The 23,303-nt window shown below is 41.9% G+C and overlaps 1 protein-coding gene across 1 annotated transcript in view; it reads left to right on the forward strand.

Annotated features, from left to right (window-relative positions):
• Positions 1-23,303, forward strand: part of FHIP1A (FHF complex subunit HOOK interacting protein 1A) — a 216,489-nt gene that overhangs the window by 164,613 nt on the left and 28,573 nt on the right. The window contains exon 8 of the mRNA XM_080676534.1: positions 21,458-21,625. Coding sequence (XP_080532660.1) covers positions 21,458-21,625 — 168 coding nt within the window. The remainder of the gene's footprint in view (positions 1-21,457; positions 21,626-23,303) is intronic.

Consider the following 23,303-nt stretch of genomic DNA (forward strand, 5'->3'; position numbering starts at 1 on the left):
TATATATATATATATATATATATATATTTATATATATATATATATAAATATATATATTTATAGCCCGGTGCATGAATTCGTGCATGGGTGGGGTCCAGCCAGCCTGGCCAGGGGGAGGGGACATGGGCAGTTGGCCGGCCTGCCTGCTGGTCGAACTCCTGGTCAAGGGAACAATTTGCATATTAGCCTTTTATTATATAGGATATACACTGAGTGGCCAGATTATTATGTGTTCAGAGATCATAATAATCCGGCCACTCAGTGTACTTTTTCCATCATCAACATATAGAAAAGCCTAAGAGAATCTGTTATTTATCCCAGAGCTATCATGTGTGAACCAGCTGTGGCTCATAATGAAATGTCTACTGTTTATTGTGGAAAGCCTCTGAGAATGTGGAAACTATTGGAAAATTTACTTTTTTTTCTAAAGAAAATCTTGTAATTAATATCTAAGCTTGCATGGTAAGCTTCTAGCCTACTTGAAGCACTGGGTCTTTGAATGTGTGAACAGGGAGGTTCCAGATAAGGCAACTAGTGTGTATTCAGCTGAGACTTGGCCTATTGTTATGGGAATGGAAACCTAAATCTTTCCTCCCATTTTGCATATTCACAGAACAAATAGGGAACTGGTTGGCCATTGGATACCATCACTGTGGCTTAAAGCCAGCCTCTTGGTGCCTTGGAGGTATCCCTGTTCCTCTTCCTGTAATGATGCTGAGCTCTACTTGTTCTTTTTTTTTCTTCTGTCAGTTTATTTATTTTTTTCCATTTTATTTTTAATTTATATTCTTTATTGTTTAAAGTATTACATGAGTCTCCTTTTTCCCCCCATTGACCTCTCCCTGGCCACTCCCACCCTCCAGCACATGCCCTTACCCACCTACTGTCTGTGTCCATTGGTTATGCTCATACGCATGCATGTAAGTTCTTTGGTTGATCTCTTACCCCCCGCGGCCCCGCCCCCCCCACCTTCCTTCATAGGTTGGACAGTCTGTTTGATGCTTCTATGTCTCTGGTTCTATTTTTGTTCATCAGTTTATGTTGTGCATTATATTCCACAAATGAGTGAGATCATGTGATATTTATCTTTCTCTGACTGGCTTTTTTCGCTTAGCATAATGCTCTACTTGTTCTATGGAGCTATGTTTTACTATGCCTGCAGTATCTCTATAATGCTGGATCTAATGCTATGCCCAAACAAATAGACTTAAAATAGAGAGTAAAGGGGAAAGCAAATTTATTCATTGACATAAACCTAGCCATCAAGGTATCCAGTGAATAAGTTCTTTGCAAAGGGTTTAATATGGTTGGACTTCAGAGTCAGACTGCCACGATTGATTTCCCAGCTCTGCCACTTGCTGTGTGCCCTTGGGCAGAACCTTTACCCTCACTGAGCCATTTTCCTCATTTGTAAAATGGGGGTGATAATGATAGTGCCCACCTTATAGAATTTATAAGGGTGAAATAAGCTGATACTTTAAAATGGTGCCTAGCACAGAGTGAGTGTTAACTCTGTTATTACTGTTTTCTGTTTTTCTTATATACTTGTTGGAAAATCGTAATTTTAGATTGCTGAGCTGTCTTTTCATTGGTATGTAATACTCTACTGTAATATTTTTATTTTACCTGTAATAATATAAAATTTGGCATGTTGCCAGGAGGAAATAGCTAGAGAACTATGGACATCAAGGTATTAGAAGAAATAACTAAGTGAGATTTCTTAGAGTCCAATTATTGTAACTTTTTCCTAGGTTAATCCCAAACTTCCTCCCACTTGCCTCTCATAGACTTACTTCTCCATTATTCTGGGCTATGTGCTGTACACTGAGTGTGAATTAGCCTTCTAATTAAATGCCTGTGCTTATGCTTTTCCTCTCCTGGAGTTGCCGTTCTCCTCCGACCAGGCTTATCCAAACATTTCTCATCTTCTAGTGTCCAGACCACATGCCCCCTCCTTCTGAAAGTCTTCCTGATCAAGCCAGGGGTAGGCAACCACTCTTCACTTCTTCAGCGTTTGATTGGTGACACTTTGTATGATCATTACGGGTTTAATGCGTCTTACTTCTCCTACCAGATGGTCAACACCATAAGAACAGAGGCCACACATATTTGCTTGTTCATTCATCCATTGAACTCATATTACAGCAGCATCTGTGGCACACCTCCTTGTACATAATAGGTGTTTTTATGTTTTTTAAATAAGTGAATAGGTGAACATAGATATGGTAACGAAGTATAGTTGCATGTGTGTAGAGCTAATGTGAGGGAGTGAGAGAGAAAGCTGGGGAGAGATTAAATAGTTTAGAGCTGTTGGGCTCTAGTCAGGTTGATGAACTGATGTTTGGCTGACAGCTAGCACTCAGGGATGTCATAGAGTGGGAGAAAAGTGAGGTACGTGAGGGGAGGGGTGTTTAGCATTGGCTAGATATGGCTGCTGCGGAAAGTGAGGCAACTCTTAATTATTGTGGAAGTCCAGAGAAATGTTGCTGATAAATATTGCTGGGAAAATAGAAAGATATGGGTATTTTATAAAAATAATAAAAGGAAAATGAACAAAAAAAGATTTTTGAAGGATCAGTGATGGCTCTAAGATGGATGTTTGAAATGTGCTCTCCACATCTGGAAATGAAGTTGTATGATGTGGGCAAACTTTACTGTTTTGGGCTTATGCTGCCTATGATTGGCAATATGTCATTGCCATGTTTATGTATCAAGACATCAAACTATCTGGATAAGCATATGTGGTATTTATATTTGTGTTAAATGCTTTAATAGAGAACTAGTAGATTTAGCTACACAGTTTTTCCTTTGAAGGTATAATTCTATTAGAATTTAGTAGTTGAGAGTTTTGAAGTCCAAAGATTTCAATGTCATAGAGGAGCTATATGTAGTATAAGGGCAAAGGACTCTAATTTGTCTCCATTTCCTTATTTCCTAACATACTCTTAGCCCGATGCTTGGCACCCAGTAGACACTCCATACATGCTTTTCAGTAAATGAATTATTAACACCTCATCTTCTCAATAAATGAATTAGTAATACCTTAGTTTAATGTCCTTGCCAAATCTACACTGAGAGATTAAATTGCAGATGGGAACACATAACATTACGTACTCATAGAATTTGAGTACTAGACATCATTTCAGAGATTGTCTAGTCCCAGCTCCTTGTTTTTCAGATAAAGACATTGAGGACTAAAGAGGTTAAGCAACTTGCTCACACAGTTGATACCAGCCAACCTTGGACCAAAACCCAAATTCCCAAGTCTCGAAGCCTTAGTATCATCTCTTTTCATGACCCTTCTTCAAAGTAAATCTTAATTCCATGATTCCTTCCATGGCATAAGTTAACTCCTGAGCTCCCAATGCAGAATTTAGGGAAAAGTCTCCTTATGCTCTTGTTAATTCAATGGTTTCTTAGAAAGGAAACCCCCTTCCTTGGAAGGCTGCTCTGCTGTGTGTGGCTGCTTGGGTGCACCCCTGCTGGAGTTTTTCCTCAGCTCAGTCTGCTCCAGAAGGAGAGCTTGCACCCTCTAGTGGATCTAAGAGGTTCGCAGGTCTGAATTTTTGGTGGCTCTACTTTAAAAAGAAGAGAGGAACAATATTTTTATGTAATTAATATGTAGATTCTCACATGCAACCCATTGTTCATATCATGAGAGTGAGGTTAGCAGCTAGGAATGATGGTGTGGTCACTTTGTGCCTCATAGTGCTAAAAACAAGGCACCTTACTGACCCTCCCCTCCCCACTCCCCCTCCCCCTTCTCCTTTTTCTTTTATGGTAGAAGGAGGGTAAGGAAGTGGGCAATATATCAACCTTGCTTTTTCAACCAGTGCTTGGATTCTCTAGGTCATTTATTCAAACATGAACTCTTCTGTAATGGGCCTTCCCATCATAGTTGAGAACTAGTCCAATCCTGCTATTTTTCCTGGGAAATCCAGTAGTACTCCATTGGGCAATTAACATATTCAGTCATGTACAGTAATCGAGTAACCAACTGGATAAATGAATTTGGGGAAGTTTCCAAATTACCCCTTTGTTTTCCTTCAATAGTGATTTTAGATGTTTTCATAAGCTCTGCAAAATACTTATGTGGCAGGTGGCAGAAGGTGGTATCTGTGAAGCAGGATAACTTGATGACTGAGTGGGTAGCACAGGGGATCTCACCACTGACTTTTCCCTGTGATCTGAAATGCTCCTTTACCTCCTGGGCCTGAGTTTTCTTTGGGAAGAATGTGATTGGTCATCTTTTTATTTGCGAAGTACTGGTCAACCAGCTGTTTTTTGTTTGTTTGTTTGCTTTTTTTTTTAGCTTTTGCCACTCTATCAACTGAAATATTTTTAAATGGCACCTTAGCACCCCTGCAGTACAGTCATCTTTGTGATACCGGGTCATTGTGATAGAATCAACAAGGGAATCCTGGCCTCACTTATGGAGATTCTGCTTTAACCATATCCAAGTGGGGCGTGAGCATGGGTATTTTTAAAAAGCTCCCCAGGTGGTTCTAACATGCAGCCAGGGTTGAGAACCACTGCTGTAAATACTTGAGAGTGTTGTGCATCACTGGATTCCAAATCAAGTTTGAACATTGGAGATATATATTTGAAAACCAGTATGCTCCTTGGGGACAGAGGTTGTCCTGTGTTATGATTGGAGTAATGAAGTTATCAGTGGGTCTAAGTGACTCCATGTTGACATGTCTAGTTGGTAGGGGTGGAGTCAGTCCTGATGCACGATCCAGGTCTGAGGAATGGGTACTCTCCAGGGACAGCCAGGAGCAGTGAGGGCCAGAGTTTTGTGAGTGGCAGTTTAATGTATTATTGTAATTATTCTCATCTGAGTACATTGATTCCATATTGTTGGCACTTGTCCCAGCGACAGTCGGGATGTTGGTGTCTCACATTAATTTTTTTTTCTCTTGTTGGTTTTCAGAGCATTTTTTCTCCTCTAGTTCTCTTCTCTCTGTGGTTTCTGGGAGTCAGGTGCTGAGGGAGTTGTTTGGAGAAGCTGTTTTCTGGAGTAACGTCCTGACCTGTCACTGGGAGCAGCTTGCTCCTGAGACATGTAGCTGAATTGGTTGGAGGAGGGACGGGCTGGTAGAAGGACAGACATGGGTGTAAATACTCCAAAATGCTGTAACTTTAACTCATATAACAGCGTCCTTGACCTTCATCAGCCCACATAGCTGATACAATTATTTAGTTTTAAAGTATTTCTGCTCTGTTTTCAGAGGGCAGGGGATGAGAGTGTTATGGAATTGTTAGAATTCCTGTCCTGGCTTCTCAAAATAATATAAAGAACATGAAATTTGGTATCAGGTAGACCTGGTCTCTGATGACTCTGGCCTCTGCCACTGATTGTGTACTTTTGGCTTAAATTTTGAGCCTCAATTTTATCTGTCATACGAGAACCCTAATACCCATCTTATGGGACTAAGGTGAATTAACTCAGGTAATATGTGTAAAGCACCTAACACAGTGCTTGCCACAAAAATGGGACTCTGGCTATTTCTAGAACTTCTGTTAAGCCCAGCTGGCGTGGCTCAGTGGTTGAGTGTCAATGCATGAACCAGGTGGTCACTGATTCCCGGTCAGGGTCAGAGCATATGCCCAGGTTGCGGGCTTGATCCCCAGTGTGGGGTGTGCAGGAGGCAGCCCATCAATGATTCTCTCTCATCATTGATGTTTCTTTCTCTCCCTCCCTTCCTCTCTGAAATCAATAAAAATATATTTTAAAAAAGTTTCTCTAGAACTCCTATTAATAGTAGTAATAATGATAATGATAATTAACTTTTTCCTCCTTTGGAAAGGTGCCTGGGATATAAGTAGCTTCATGGCCTGTGTGTCCAGTTGTGCTTGTGGTAGCTGAGAATTGGGGTGGCAAAGGGCTGCCAACAGAGATCTCAGCTGGGAAAGGTGACTCAGTCTTTGTCCTCATATAAGCAACTCCTTCTTGCTTAGTCTCATCACATATTAATCACTTAAAACGTAGTTGTTCCCCTGAAAGTTTATTTCGCTGATAACTCATCTTGTATCTATCCTGCTTACTAGTATTGACCTTAGAGGAAGTAGAATACAGATTTTTATTTAAACAGTGTGGAAGGGAGTTAGTAGGGAAAATATGATTTTGGGGGATTACTTTAGTATAAGTCGTACCTTGTTGCCCTGGAGTGCTGTGGGTTTTGGACACCCCGAAAGGGCTGGACCATTGGGAAGCTGAGGAGATGTCAGAATGGGGGCCTGGAAGGTGGCAAGGGCCCAAATACAACAGCCATCAATTCTGAATCACTGTCGAGTTTCCTGGTAAGACTGCCTGCATGCTGCCATGTTGGACTCATCTCATTTGCAATGAATTGGCCATGTCTGGAGTATAGTACCCTGTCATTGAAGCTCTGGGCCAACAGTGTAAAGCATTTGTATGAATCAATATAAACTGAATATGCAGTTTTAGAAAAGTCATTGTATTCTCACTGAGGTATAAAGTTGAGTTGTGACAAGTGGAGGATTATGGAAAATGAATGAGGCATACAGAAGACCAAAAGAGCACCTTTATTACCAATTAAACTGATTCTGGAGAATAGGGTTTATGCCTGTGGGCAAGATTTCCTAATATTGAAGCCCAGAGTTAGAGAGACTCACCCAGGCGCACCACAGAACCAGCGGTGGGAGGAGCATGTACTTCTTACCCGCAGCCTGACTCACAGAAGAAAAGAAAGAGGAAGGGACAGGCTCATCAAAGTGACCAGTTCCGCCTCCTCCCGCAGGGAGAGTTATTGAGGGAGGCCAGACTCTGCTGGGAGATCCTGCATGTGGGAGGAAACATTCGGATTGGAGACTTCATTTTTCCCTATCAGCTGTACAAAAATTCCACCTTTCTAACTTCTAGCAAATTTGGAAGTAGTAATATATTAAAAACATAAATAGGGGTGGTTTAATCGTCATTTCCATGCCCAAGAACCTACAATGGGTCCCTGTTACCTGCAGAAGATAGCCCAGTCTCCTTCAGTTGTTTTTGAAAATTCCTCCTAATGCAACCCCATCCTGCCTGTTAACGTCCCTTCTCTCATGATTTTCAAATGCAAACCTGATGTCAGAGCAGTATCCTTATTGTCTTCTAGTCTTACTACCATGTTCCTACTGGATTTTTCTTCTTCATGCGTATCTGCCCAAAATATATTCATCTGTTAAGTCTGCTAAAGCCTGGGACATGGGTAAGCACACCCTGATCTCTCATTTTTGTTACTGAGCTTTCACTGGGGACCACACAGTTCACTTCTTTTGTGTATCCTCAGCTGCTAGTATATTGTACACATGAAAAGCACTCCATTATGCAATTGGTTAAATAAATGTGTCAAAAGGAAGCTGCTAGCACCCTCATCACTACATAAGAATAGAGTTCTGTGTTGATTATACTGAGAGATTAATTTACCAAGGCAAAAAACTGAAATTAGCTTTTCAAATTATTTTTTTAAAGTTTTATACCTCCTCCACTTAAAATATATATGTTTTTTAAAAATTGATTTCAGAGAGGAAGGGAGAGGGAGAGAGAAATAGAAACATTAATGATGAGAGTTGATTGGCTGCCTGCTATATGTTCCCCACCGGGGATCAAGTCCTCAACCTGGGCATGTGCCCTGACTGGAAATGGAACTGTGATCTCCTCAACTCATGAGCCACTGAGTAACACTGGCCAGGCCTTCCTCTGCTTTAAAAAATGTTATTTATTAATTTTGAGAGAGGGAGGGAGGGAGGGAGAGAGAGAGAGAGAGAGAGAGAGAAATACTGATTTGTTGTTCCACTTATTTATACATTCATTGGTTGCTTCTTTTTTTTTTTTTTAAATATATTTTATTGATATTTCACAGAGAGGAAGGGAGAGGGATAGAGAGCTAGAAACATCGATGAGAGAGAAACATCGATCAGCTGCCTCCTGCACACCTCCCACTGGGGATGTGCCCGCAACCAAGGTACATGCCCTTGACCGGAATCGAACCCGGGACCTTTCAGTCCACAGGCCGACGCTCTATCCACTGAGCCAAACCGGTTTCGGCTCATTGGTTGCTTCTTGTATGTGCTCTGACCAGGGATTGAGCCCACAGTCTTGGTGTATTGGGATGATGATCTAACAAACGGATCTACCTGGTCAGGGCCTGAAATTAGCTTTTGTTTCACGTCACTAACATGGGATCAAAGAATCTCAGATTTTTGAAACTGAGACCATAGATCATTTGGTTCAACATCACCATTTCACAGCTGAGAATAGTAAGACTCATGATTTGAAAAGAAATATTCAGAGTCTATGAGCACAATATATGTGAGAGGGATAGAGGACACAAAATAGATGATTTTTGAAAATTCTTTAACATTATCTACAGCAGGGTTCATGTGGCTGCTTTGTATTTACATTAGGAAGCCTTCTAAGAGTTCTAGAGTGTTCTTCTATTATCTTGTAGAACCTCACTTGTTTATGTTGCATCAAAATTTGCAGAGGAAGACACTTTTCATAGAAGCTTCCACCCCATCTCATCACAAACTGTGCTGGGTTACACAGCAGGCAGGCCAGACACCATGGTTTCATAGCCGTAGCAGTTGAGATGCCAAAAGATCCCTTGCCTGAGGTCACCAGATACAAAGGATTAAAACACAAGTGTTTTATATATGTCCACTGCAGTCCATTTTCTATTACCTTGTGATGCCCTTTTCTTCCTTAAATTTTCATTTGTACAGCTTAGAAAGGAAGCACATTTGCATTCCATCATCAGCAAAGAGAAAGAACAGCTACTATAAGTAGTTAGCCCTCCAGGGTAGAAAGTTAGGAGCCAAACTTGGAGGAAGGATAGCCTGGCTTTGGGAATGCTGAGAGAGGGTGTGCCCTGTGCCAGCTCGAAACAGAAAGCAGGAGCTGACACAGGGGAGGAGGGTCAACTAGCTGTCAGCTCCTCCCCAGTCCCAGGCAGGTTTTCCCAGGGCAGATTCAATATTCATTTTATGTTGTAGAGACCCCACAACATAAGTGATCACGTTTCACTGTTGTATAAAAATTTCAGACAAAATAAGCACAATGTTTTGGTTGTTTCTACCATTGTTTCTTTCCATTAATTTAAAGTACTTTAGGTTTATAATTAAAAAAATTAAACTTTAGTATTGGCTCTTGTTTGTTAATTAACAGATAAGTAAGTACATCTATATTTTTAAAAATCGTTTCCAAACACTGAGTCTTGTCACATGAATGAATCAAAAAGTCAGTTTGGTGGGTGGCAATTAGCACTTAAAAATGGAATAGAAAATATCAGGATGCATTGTATTTGGTAATGGTAAATATTGTATGTCATTGTGAATATGATTCTTATAATGGGGCCTGGTTTTTAACAAGTTTGAAAACCATTGTTCTCATGCCTGGGAGGATTATTTCGAAAATGGGTTAGGAGATAAGTCTCTGCTTTATCATGGGCTGCAAATGTTATTTGGCCTTCTCTTGATGTGAAACATTCATTTATCAATTCAATTCACTCAACAAATAAATTTTGAGCACCCCGTATATGGCAGGCACTGTTTTTAGGCTGCGGATGAGATCTCTGTAGCGCTTTACTCAAAAAGCAAATTGTCTTATTTTCAGAAAAACAACAACAACAAAAAAAAACACAACAACACTCTATCAGTTTGCATAAGGATTATTTGTGGATAATAGAAAACTCCCTTTATGTAAAAAAAAAAACTCGCTTTAATGATCCTTCCCTATTCCATACACTGACTGTGCTTATTGACTGTGTAGATATCCCTGGCCAGGATATCTACAGCCACCTAGATGCAAAGGAAGTAGGGAAATGTAGTTTTTTAGCTATAAAGTTAGGGTTTATTTCCAAGAGAGAAATTCTCTTTCTATTGATGGGAAGCTAGAAGTTTCTGTTACTATAATTATTGGAAAAACACAGGCTGGACAGGTATAGTGTAGTAAAGGTTGCCCACTGCACATGGATGCCCTGCTGAGCGGCAATTAGGGGAGATGAAGTTCCCATTCTGCTCACCAGGCTGTGTGCCCTTGCAGGGGCCTGTGTCCTTAGGAAGTGGCACCGCTATCTAACTGGCAGAAGGCACCTTCTGCTCTGGCCAAGCCATCTACTTACCAAATCGTGGGCCTGGGCCACTACTCTGCCCAGGGAGGGACCCTTTTCCTAATTTGCAGAAATGCCCCGTATGCACTGGTTTGGCTCAGAGATTGGGTCCCAGGAAGCCCAGCAGAAGGCTTAAGTATCTGACCCTAAACATAACTGGCTCAGCCTCTTTTCCTAGCATAGTGCTTCACACCTCACTTTTACTACTTTAAAAATAATAGAAGTTCGGGGACAACACTTATTGTTCTCTCTCTCTCTCTCTCTCTCTCTCTCTCTCTCTCTCTCTCTCTCTCTCTCTCTCTCTCTCTCTCTCTCCCCTCTCTCTCTCCCTCTTTCGTCTGAACCAGTTCAGGTGCCAGATCCTCATCTCTGACCTCTGTGCAGGGCTTCACGTTACTTCTCTCCCATTGTAGGAGAGGGAAATTAGGGTTATAATTTAAGCTTGCTTTTGATTTGAAATGGAAAGTTAGATTTCTTTCTTTTTCATTTCAACAACTGCGTGAAGAAGATAATGCCGTACCAAAGGACTCAGTTTTTAAGCATCAGAATTATGAAAAGATAGAAATGGTCCCATCCTCCCACCCTCCCTACACAGAGAAATCCAGGAAAGAACTCACACAAGGCCCACCTTATCTAAGGCAGCCAGGAGGTGTTCTTGGGAACAAACGTGGAGCGGGAGGGAGAATCTGGTCTCAAAGTTGGTGTGAATCTTTTATTCTTTCCCTGCACTCTCCTAAGAGAACATTAACAATTTATCAGCAACAAAAGCCCTACAGGTTTGTCTTGAAGTAGTCATAAGAAAACCAAAAAAGCAAGGGAAACAGAAAAGAAGTTAATAGTTGGTTTATTTTACCTTCTTGATGTAGTTTTCTCTTGCCCTACACCGACTTTCTTAAAGGGCCCACCCTCCCCTCGTTTTTGTGTCTGAACTGCATGTCAGGTGAGATAGAGAAAGAATAACTCCAACAGGATGCTCCTCTGCGTGTCTTGCCCTGTGACTGTCCAGCGCCAGGTGATGGGTGGGTTTGGGATAACAGAGAAAAACCACCAGAAAGACTGGGACGATTGAATTCGTTGGGGCAGACACGTTTGTGTCATCTCTGTCTTCCATTGTGCTGAGGTGTTTCCGTCTCTTATGGAAAATAAGCCAGGAGTGAAATCTGTCTTTTATCATCAGAACTTGCCTTTGTTATAGTTTTGGTGTCTAGGAGAATTGACCTGTGTATCAAACTCCACCCCCAAGCGATACATGTAACCCAGGAGGCAGACTGAATTGGGGGCGAGGGTGGCAGGCATTGGATGCCACCTTCTTATAATTGTCCTCAGGTACTTCATTCTAGAGAAGCTGCTGGCTGAGTCTCTGGCTCATAAATCATTTCCCCTCTACTGTTGGGTGGAAGGTCAGTCTCATCAGAACTCAGTAGTACTGCCTTACTAATCAAGAAGAGAAATTAGGGGGAAGCCTGGGGAAGCATCCCTTTTTTCCCCAAAGGATCACTTGACTAGGTTGCCTTAATTCGAGAGCATGGCCTAAGTTGGGCTCTGTATTTTCAATGCAATGCTTTTCACTATAAAAGAAAAATTTCCTCTGCCGTTCACGTTCTGTCAGACTAATCTAACCACCTTGCTAATGAAGGCATCCCGACATGGGCTGTGACAACAGGGTGTTTTTATTAGTTCCAGGGCTGCCGATTTCCTTCTCGACATATTTATTGATTACCCTTTGAGTACCTGCCAGTGCACCAGGTGCTCTGAGAATTCACACCGTAGGTCAGAGAGTGTCATTTCTGCAGTAACTTTGCAATCTGAAAGGAGGGATAAATGCATTAAGAAAACTGAGAAAGGGAGCTGGTTGGTTTAATAGAATTTCAAAGTAGGAAAAAAGAAAATTGAGTTTTGGGGGGGCGGGGGGGGGGCGGCAGCATTTCTTCATCACCACTTCTTAACATGAGAGCAGGCTAACTTTATTTTATTTTTACTGATAACTAAATTGTATTGGGTCTCTCCTGCGCTCCACATAGAGTGCTATATTCCTTACACAGACAGTTTCATTTATAGACGGCAGGTTTTCTTTCCTTTTCAGTTACAGTTTACATTCAGGTTCACTTTACATTATAGCAGGCTGCGTCTCTTTGACCACGAGGAATGCTTTCCGGTAGGAGAGACGCACTGAGCTGTCTTGCCAAAGGAAGCTGTGGAATCCTGTCTGAGCTTAGAAGAAGAGTTAATGCATATTTGTATCTTGGCTGCCCGGCATCAGACCTCCCTTCCTTTCTGAGCCTGCCCCCTCAGCCTTCCGGTGGAGTGTTCTTACAATAAACATATGTTCAACTTAGGTTGACTCTGTTCTCATAAGATTGTGTGGCCCCAACGAGCTGAATGAAGGAAGGCCATGCTGAGAATGTCTTTAATTACATGGTTGGTGTTGCAAACTGATCAGTGATGTGCCTGTTGTTTTTATCTTTCTTCACATGACAACTAAGAGGTTCGAATCAAAAGGGAAGACCTTTTTTGGAACAAACAGGAAAGGGACGGATCAAGTGATCTTTGGAATACTCTTCAGCTCTTTGCTTCTGAAGTGAAATACCTCAGAATTTCCCTGTTAAGTCTGACCTCAGAGCCATAGGATGAAATATCTTCTTTATGTGATTTTTGGAGTATTTCTATTAAATGGGTTCAAATATAATGGGTGATATATTGATTTTTACTCTGATAAGTTATATTATAATGAAGTAATAGGGTACAATTATATACACCTAGAGATAGGAAAGGAGGCTTTAGAGTAGCCATTGGCTGACTCCTCCCGGGAAAGGTGTATGATGGACAACAGGAGAGAATATTGATGTTATGGGGGCAGGGACCGAAATCAGTTGCAGCAAGGGCCCATCAGACATAGATAGGGGCATTGTTGTTGGTGGTGGCAGCTTTATTTCTGCTCCCAGATACTGGTCAGCTCGCCCATTAGAGCTAGGTTTTAATTAGCTACCACCAACATTTACAGACAAAATAATAATGTGGAGAGTTCCAGTATCCTCCCTCTAACTCTCTTCTGTACTAGGACACACTTACTTTTGAGGTCTGTCCTAGTCCAGCCCTTGTGACCACCGCACCCTTTCTGATTCTGCAAAATGCCTGGGCGGGAATTGGGCAGCGATGTGGAAGTAGTGGAGGTAGGTCTTTTTCTAAATGGGCTATTGTACTCCCCACCCCCACCCCCAAATATGCAGACAGGCACATTTTGTTCTCTGATCACCAGATACCCCCCTGCCCCACACACTTCAGGGTCCTTTCTTGCCATGATTCAGCTTATTTTAAGGTGGATGCCCCAAATCAGAAAATAATGGCTTCCTCATTCCTGAGTCCTCTCCACGTGTTGAGATTTATGCACATTAACTGGAATCCTCTCAATTCTTTTAAAGATAGTGAATTATCTCCATTTTTCAGAGGAGGAAATCAGCTCAAAGAGATTAAGTAACATGATACAAGTTAGGACTTGAACTTGGTCTGTGTAGCCCCAAAGCCTGTACTCTTTCCGAAAACCACAAAACCTCATTTTCTACTCAGTGCTGGCAACCGTGTTCTCTGCGAGGCTCACATCACTCCTAACTCCTGGCACAGATCTCACAGAGGTGCAGGTCTGAGTTAGAGTTTCCCAATGCTTTCGGCCTCTGCTTACAGCAGCAAAGCACCCAGAACTGTATTTGTTCACCTTTCCTCCCAGGCCCTGTGCAGCACATCGCATGTGCTTCATGCTTCTTACACAGGGCCGTTCCTGATGCGTTCCCATTGCCAGCAAGTGCAGGCAGGGGGGAACCCCCAAAGGTGCAGCACCCATAACAGTTGGTATTATTCATGACAATGTCATCTATACACTGAGCACCAAGTGGGGGATGTAAAAAAGATTAACCAAACTCCAAATAACAGACGTGTATCTGGGGGAGGAGTCTCACTTTTGAGCCAGTTCGAGTGCATGGCGGTGTGCGCCTGGGGAGTGGTGCTCAGCAAGGAAGCCTCTGGGCCTGGGAGGTGCCCCCATTGCCCAGGCAGGAGTGATGCTGCCCCCCCAGAGTGCTTCTGCACTGCCTGGCTGCCACGCCCCCACAGGCCCCAACTCTGCCTTCCCTACGGTAGGGGGTGAGGTGTTTCACCACTGCAGGGTCTGGAAGAACTCTGAAAAGCCATTTGTTTTCTACATCCCCTTCCCCTGGGAAAGTACAAGCTAATGCTATTTCATTAATCTGTTAGTGGACATTTAATTGATTTAATTATTATATTTAATGCATTACAGATACATTGAAGAAATTCTGGGGAAGAAGGGCAGAGACTGGCTTTAATGTAAATATCTTTTCCTTAAAATATGTTGCTGAAGTCCTTGTAGCCATTGTGTTAATTTCCTCCTTCCTCAGATATTTTAGGAATAAATAGCCAAACTCACCAGCTTTGGAATCACCTCCACTTACCTCCCCAGCCTCCCTCTGGGGGGAGTCCTGACACTGAAGCGTGTGGCCTCGAGGTCCCCGATAAGCAGAAGGGACCTGTGAGTGGGCCAGGCAGGAGGGAGCCTGGATTATCAACTGCAGACTCTTTCAGACTTGGAATAATTAAACGTTTTCTGTTCTGAGTGTTTGGCTGAGGTGCCGCTCGCTGAGAACCAGGGTGTCTGCCTTCCCTTCTGTACTTGAATGTTCTTCGAGCTTTGTGTCCTTGGAGGGAAGAAGATGGCTGGGAAGAGCCCGTTCAGCTGCTGCCCTTGGCTGCACTCCAGTGGCCACGCCTCCTGCCTGTCAGCTTGTCTCTCTCTGGCAGCAGCCAGCAGGGTCAGCCTGTGTTCCCCATAAAGACCACTTCATGCTTGGCTCCTGCCGTCCAGCCTCATCATCCCTGTCCCCACTGCTGGTTTCCGTGGGCTGCGTTCACCTGGGTCTCGTTTCCTAACTTTCCAGTTGGGACCACTGAGCGCTGAGGCTGCGGGCTCACAGGTGACCCAGTGGAACCCTTGGTTTGCTAGTTTTCTCCTCTTAAGCAAAGGAAATGCCAAACAAGTGTGGCTTCTGACTCTCTCCCTCTCCCTCTCCCTCTCTCTCTCTCTCTCTCTCTCTCTCTCTCACACACACACACACACACACACACACACACACACCAGTTAGCAGGTGGGAATTTTATTTTCCAGGACACATATAAACCTGCCATTACAGGGAGGATTCTGGTGCTAATTTAGATGCAAATGGAATTTCCCTACACGAGCTGATTACAGAAAGGTCGGAATGTCTATATGCTCAATTTCACTCCTACGCTGTGCATTAAGTTAATGTGCTGCTGCCGCGTGGGCAGGATGGCAGGCTGAGCTCTGGCCTCCTGTTTGAGAGAGTTTATAACAGTGTCAACTCCTCCCTTCCCACCCACCCCGCCCCCTTTTAAAAGACAGCACTCTTTATTTTCTCCATATGCGAGAAGCTTGAAATTTTAATTTAAAGAATGTACTGTTGGAGCTCCGAGGCTAAGATAAAAAGGAGTAAATTTACTGTGAATTACCTGCCACCCTGCGCAGAGAACTGATCTTAGTTATGCAGGTGACCAGTCCACGCGGGGTCACAGCCCGGGGTGTAGGAAACTGGTGCTGAGAACTGGCGGGTGAGAGGGTGGCAGAAAGGACTGTGAACTGGCTTGGTTACTGCAGTGCTTCTTCAGTATCTTTCAGATGTTTTGACTGTAACGCACAGCCAGAAATTTACCTTACACGTTTGTGTGTGTGTGTTTTACTGAATATATAACAAGGCACATACATATATAATATACTGTACTACATATAGTTTCAATAAAATATGTATACCAAATTAAATAGACAGTGCTTTTACTACATGCAATGTACTCTAATACTTTCTATTTGAATCTGGTCTAACCTATTAGTGAACCAATATATTGATTTCACTACCCACTTTTGGGTCTCAAACTATAGTTTGAAAAACACCAGTTTAAGGGATTGGTGGATCAGGTAAGGGCTAGTGAAGGGTGGAAAGGGGGGTGAAGAAAGAGATTTAGTTCAAAGCATAGACTAAACTGGACTTGAGAGCAGTAAAATTAAGTACCTGAATCAGGGCTCCTTTCTTCAACGTGAGCTGAATAGTAAGCAATAAGAGTGCCACGTGAGTAACGCTGCCATGAATATAGGAATGCAGAGATCTTTTCAAATTAGTGTTTCTGCTTCATTCAGGTAAATACCCAAAAGTGGAATTTCTGGGTTGTATGGTAGTTCTATTTTTGATTTTTTGAGGAACCTTCATACTGTTTTCCATAGGGGTTGTACCAACTTACATTCCCACCAACAGTGCATGCGGTTCCCTTTTCTCCACAGCCTCTCCACCACTGTTTTCTTGTCTTTTTGATAATAGCCAATCTAATATGTGTTAGGTAATTTCATTGTGTTTTTTTTTATTTGCATTTCCCTGATAATTAGTAATGTTGAACATCTTTTGATGTGCCTTTGGCCATCTGCATGTCTTCTTTGGAAAAATGTCTTATTTAGATCCTTTGCCCATTTTTAAGTCTGACTTCATTTGTTTGTTGGTTTGTTTTTGCTGTGAGTTGTTTGAGTTTTTTATATATTTTGAACATTAACCCCTTATCAGATATATGATTTACATTCACATTCAGTAGGTTACCTTCTTATTTTATTGATGGTTTCCTTTGCTTTGCAAAAGGTTTTAGTTTGATGTAGTCTCATTTGTTTATTTTTGCTTTTGTTACCTTTGATTTAGAGTCAGATCCAAAAAATCATTACCAAGACCTATGGCAAGGAGCCTACTGCCTGTGTTTTCTTCTGGGAATTTTATGGTGTCAAGTCTGACACTCAAGTCTTTAATACATTTTTGAGTTAATTTTTGTGTATGGTATAAGAGAGTGGTTTGGTTTCATTCTGTTGCATGTATCTGTCCAGTTTTCTCACCACCGTTTATCAAAGAGACTGTCCTTTCTCCAATTTTGTATATTCTTGGCTCCTTTGTCATAAATTAATTAACTTCATATGTATGGATTTATTTATGGGCTCTCTACTCTGTTCCATTGATCAATATGTCTGTTTTTATGCCAGTACTATAGTTTTTGATTACTATAGCTTTGTAGTATAGTTTAAAATCATGGAATGTGATACCTTCCACTTTGTTCTTCTTTCTCAAGATTGCTTTGGCTATTCAGGGTGTTTGTGGTTCTATACAAATTTTAGAGTTATTAGTTCTAGTTCTATGAAGAATACCATTGGAATACTGATAGGGGTTACATTGAGTCTGTAGATTGCTTTGGGTAGTATGGACATTAGTTACAATAACCTAAGTGTCCATCGATAGGTGAATGGATAAAAAAGATGTGGTATCTATACTAATAAAAGGGTAATATGCTAATTAGACTCAGAGACCTTCCGGGAGACCTTCCTGGACATCCTTCTGGACAAAGCCATGGTGGCAGGGCCGAGGCAGAGGTGATTAGGGGCAATCAGGCCAGGAGGGGAGGGCAGTTGGGGGTGGTCAGGCCAACGGGGGCAGGGGGGAGCCGGTTGGGGGCAAGCAGGCCGGCAGGGGGGGCCAGTTGGGGGCCAGCAGACTGGCAAGGGGGGCAGTTGGGGGCAAGAAGGCCGGCAGGGGGGCAGTTGGGGGTGAGTAGGGCGGCAGCCAGAGTGGTTAGGGGCAGTCAGGCAGGCAGGCAAGTGGTTAGGGGCCAGCGGTCCCGGATTGCCAGAGGGATGTCCCACAGAGATCAGGCCTAAACCTGAAGTCGGACATCCCCCGAGGGGTCCCAGATTGGAGAGGGTGCAGGCCGGGCTGAGGGACACCCCTCCCCCCATGCATGAATTTTGTGCACCGGGCCACTAGTATATATGAAAAGAAGAAAATCTTACCATTTGCAACAACGTGGATAGAACTTGAGGATATTATGCTAAGTGAGATAAGGGAAAAAAGTCAGACAGACAAATACCATATGATTTCACTTATATGTAGAATCTAAAAACCAAAACACGTATAACAAAACAACAAAATTCATAGATACAGAGAGCAGATTAGTGAGTGTCAGAGGAGAAGGGAATTAGGGGGTGGGTGACATAAGTGAAGGGGTTCAATTGTGTGGTGATTGATGGTAACTAGACTTATTGTGGCAATCACTATTATGTATATAAAGATCGAATTATTATGTTGTACACCTCAAACTAATATAATGTTATATACCAATTTGACCTCAACCAGAAAAAAAAGAGTACCTAAGCAGATATACTATTTTGGTTTACAGTTGTACTTACCTTGTCAAGAATAATTATTTGTTTGTAGGAATGAGTTTTCCTTAGGTAATTATAGTCATTCTGTTCTACCTTTAGTAAGAAATAACATTTCTAAGCTCTACGGTGGTAAAATAGAGACTCATTTATTATTTCTTCTGGAATTTCTATGTAGATTTGTAGCTACCTGCAATTCTTTATAAATTGATATTGACAGTCAGACGGTCTTACTATCAACAGCTGCTTATCTTTTGTAATTGGACCATGAAGGAGGCTGCTTCCTGTTTGGCTAATGCTCCCTCTTTGGGGCATTAGTGGAAGCTTCCCTTTTACTTTCTGCACAGCGGGGCTGCTTTCTCCCGGTTTATTGTTACTTTCAAGTGATCGATCACACTTAGGCTCTGGTCTCATTCTGGCGAAGGAGGTTGCCTATTTGGTGGATTAGAGGAAGATTCTGAAAAGTAAGATAATGGGCCAGGAGAAGATTTTCTGGGATAAAAGGCTCCGAAGGGCTCTGACAATATGGAGGAGAAAAGAAATGGAAAGAGAAGGAACCAGATTTTCCTGGTTCGGGTATTAGTTTAAGGTGAGTGTGACCTCGATTTATAACGAGTGTGCAATTTGATGCTCAGTAGAATTGGGTCCTTAATATTTATACCACATTATGTAAGTGCTGTCCTTCCAAGTGCTTTCTTAAATCCTCTTAACTTATAAATGACAGCCTTGATTTCTTAAAAAAAATCTTTCATTTACTGATATCCACCCGAAGATAGTAAACAATAGATGCTTAGTGCCCTCCTCCCATGGCAGCCCTCAAGACTGAGACTTATATTCTGGAGAGTTGATTGCTGTGCTTTTGAGCTTATTAAGGTCTTGTGTAACTGAGGGGTCGGGGGCACGCTGATGCTGCATTGTTGGTGCCAAGGCAGCTCTGGAGTTCTGCATGATGGTCCGCTAAGTAGGGAAGATGAAACTACACGCCCATTTGGAGTGATCAGTGCTACTTTTTTTCTAGTGATCAAAATGTTAGGGAGTTGGACTTTTGCCTAAATGATTTGGGATTCAATTTCTGCAGAAGGACCCCGAGCTTGCCATAGTGGAAAGGGTGTGAGCTCATGAAACTACCTGTTAGGTGTTATGTATGGGTCATTCCCCTGCCCCTTCCCACCCCCCTCCAGCTACTTGGTGACATCTGTTATGTTATGTCTTCGTTATAAATGCCCCCTCTCTCTGGGGCCTTCAGGACACATGCAGAGAAGAGAGAAGAATTAAAAATGAAGCTCATCTCTGGTCAATGTGAATCACTGGGTCCTTGGGGGATGTCATTTGTGCAGGAGATGTTTATTAAGTGCTGCGTAGGTGCTAGACCAGTCCATCGCATTGGAGTAATAAGGAAAAAGACAGCCTGTGACCCAGGACAGGACTAAGTGGCAGGAGCCAGTAACTACAGAATACTGGGAGACACAGGGTAGAAGCAGCTTGTTTCAGAAGCCGGGGCAGCCCATGAGAAGCACTCTTCTCAAGGTAATTTATTCTCTAAGCGGTTGATGCTTACATTTCCTTTGCTATATTTGGGCCACAGAGAGCCCTTCGAAGTGGTTCCGATGATACAGTGGCTCTCACAACATTGGTGCTGAGCTGGTGGGGGAAGGGTGTCTGCCCTCTGAGGCCGTTCTCAGACCACCCAGGGCAATGGGTTCAGAGAGAGCGGGTTGACATGCAGTGTGCAGGCATGCCTTGCTCAGAAAAAAGAAAACAGGCACAACTGACTTGGTAATCTCTTACCCACCTGGACTCATTGACCTGGAATATACCTAAGAACCAAGAAATTCGTGGAAGTAATTGAAGCCATAATGCACAGAGGTGTCCGCACAAGGCCCAGCTACACGTATACAAGCAGATTTGGAGATTTAGTTTCTAAACTGCTTTGTGGGTTTTGAAAGCAGAAAATTACAAGTGGAAGAGAAATGTACATAACAGGAATGGCCCAGTGACAGTATGATAAAGTGACAGTTACCCCTTTCAAAGGGAGAAATAAAGAAGATGGAAAACTGAGAAAGAGAAGATGTAATCCCGCCCAAAGTATCGCCGGCCATTTCCTGTGTCATCAGGCAGCGGAGATGGCCAGGAGTTCTAGGGCATGGGATTGGAGTTGGAAGCTTTGAAGTTTCCCTAGTGATTTTCACGCGGCCCTGTTTGTGTATTTCTGCACTACAGACCATAAGGCAATTGATGTCCCCTGTTCAGCAAGAGATGTTATATTCTGCTTTTAGGAAGATAAATGTATGCTAGCTCTTAAAATATTCCCAGTCACAATGATAATGTTAATTTCTTGATGCTTTAAGCATCACATCCTCAGCTCTTTGAAAAACTTGACTCTTTAGAGCATTCTATTTCCTGAAAGATTGGAATTTTACTGCCTGGGGAAGATCACACCACGTAGAAAATACTAATTTGTATTATAAAAAAGCCACAGTTACTTTATAAGCCGTAAATTCTTATAACAGATTATAAGTATTATGCAGTGACTTGAAACTTTCCAGAAACGTATCTGAACGTCTGCATCCATTTGTGTCTTCACCTCTCATTTGCCATTTGTTAGCATATTATTTTGAATGTTAGGTCATATGTATAATCCATCTTCCTGGCCAAAAGTATCTTCTTAATGTTTTCAGCTCCTAATACATAGCAGGTCTCAACAAATACTTATTGAATGACTAATAATGAAACAAGTTATGCTGAGCTATCTAATTACTCCTTTACTGACTATGTAAATACTTTCCATTATCTTTTTCCCCTCTGAGATTACATACTGAAATCTTTATGGTGTGTGAACTGCATTTGATGATTAGAGTTGTCTGAACATTGAACAGCTTCTTTATGCCTTTGCTTTTCCCTTACTGAACTGAAGGGAGGAAGCAGCATGAGGTATTGTAGAGTGTGAATAGGTTATGGGCTTCAGATGAAGCTCTGAGGTGTGTTCTTGTGGCAGGAGTGTCCTTGCCTTGATGGGGTCACTGCGGTGAGGCATGTATCATAGTGTCAAGAGGATGCTAACCTGTGCTCATGCTGTCGTTGGTCCCAGGTGACTGTGGAGGAGGTCATGACCACAACTGCCTACTTGGACCTTTTTCTGCGTAGCATCTCCGAGCCAGCGCTACTTGAGATCTTCCTCCGTTTTATCCTGTTGCACCGGCACGAGAATGTTCACATCCTAGACACTCTCACCAGTCGAATCAACACCCCATTTCGGGTAAGATTTCAGGAGAGTTCGTTTTGGAATAAGATTATGAATATTCTGTTTCTCCTCCACCCCCCACCATTTTTTTTCTTGCAGCCATTACCTTTTCTGCTTTGGAAACAGAGAATGAATTTTGCTATTAGGGGTCCTTTTGACAGAGTGGTGGCACTTACTGCCTTTCATAGGACATGTTTCTCAGTTTGTCTGGGTTGGCACTTTCTTCTGTGGAACGAGCAGAATGTGCTTCGGAGGAGGCGCGATGCAGCAGAACATATGGGTGTAAGTACAGGCAAAGCCAAAGAACCAGAGTGTAGCAAGTCTGGATGTTAGAGATTATATTTCTGTCCTCAAGTATTTTGAAATGGAAGTCTGGGCAGTTGTGAATTTAGGAAGTCATTCTTTAGTTTGAAGTTCTGATCAACTTGGAAAATCCTCTTATACTATTACTATTGCCCTTTGCAACCCCCCTCCTCCACCAAAGGCTATCTCTATTTAATTACAATTATTGTTTTAAAAGTAAAAGAATAATAACTCAATGGATTATTGAGTTTGCAACATATACATACATATATAACATGTATAATAATAATAGCACAAAAGGGGAGGGGATAGAGCTATATAGGAGTAATATTTCTCTATTCCACAGGAGCTAATTTAGTATAAATCTGAATTAAAGTCTGATAAGATGTATATGGTAAGGCCGAGAGCAACCACTAATAAAGTAACTTTAAAAATATAATGAACCCTGGCGGGTATGGCTCGACTAGCTGGAGCATTTTCTCATATGCCGAAAGGGTGCAGGTTTGATTACGGTCAGGGCACATACCTCGGTTGCCTGTTCAATCCCAGTCGGGGTGAATACGAGAGGCAAGTTATCAATGTTTCTCTCTGTCTCTCTGTCTCTCTCTGTCTCTCTCTTTCTCTCTACCGCTCTCTCTAAAAATCAATGAACATGTCCTTGGGTGAAGACATATATATATAAATTATTAAATGAATAAAAATGTTATACTAGGGAAAAATATTCACTCAATGCAAAACAAGACAGTAAAAGAGGAATAAGAGAATAAAAAATCATAAGACATATGGAAAACAAAAAGTAAAACAGCATACAGAAATCCAATTATAACAATACTATTAAATGTGAATAGGTTAAAAACTTAATCAAAAGGCAGAGATTGTCAGACTGGGTAAGAAAAGAAGAACCAACCATATGCCATCTACAAGAGATACACTTTAGATTCAATGATATCAATAGATTGAAAGTTAAATTTCTAAACCTGAACTGAACCAAATAATTGATAATACACAAAGAATAACCTTTAGAAAGAACAAGTTAAGTTTATGGGACAATACACTTACTCTAAAGATAAAAGCTTAAATAGATACTATAGTTTATCAAACTGCACAGTGTTGGTCAAAGTGTATAAATTTCCAGCTATAAGATGAATAAATTCTGGGTATCTAATACACAGCATGATGGTTATAGTTGACAATACTAGATTATATACAGTTACCATAGTAACCCTTCACATCAATGTCTAGGGTGTACAGCACTGTGTACTTGTCTTTTTTTTTAAATTTCTTTATTGATGAAGGTATTACATTTGTGTCCTTATCCCCCTGTACTTGTCTTTTTATCATTAAGTTGTAAGAGTAAACAGAGAATGTGTATTCAGACTCTCTGTTCTCC

This window comes from Plecotus auritus, assembly GCF_963455305.1.
Source record: "Plecotus auritus genome assembly, chromosome: 6".
In the NCBI taxonomy this organism is placed as follows: Eukaryota; Metazoa; Chordata; class Mammalia; order Chiroptera; family Vespertilionidae; genus Plecotus; species Plecotus auritus.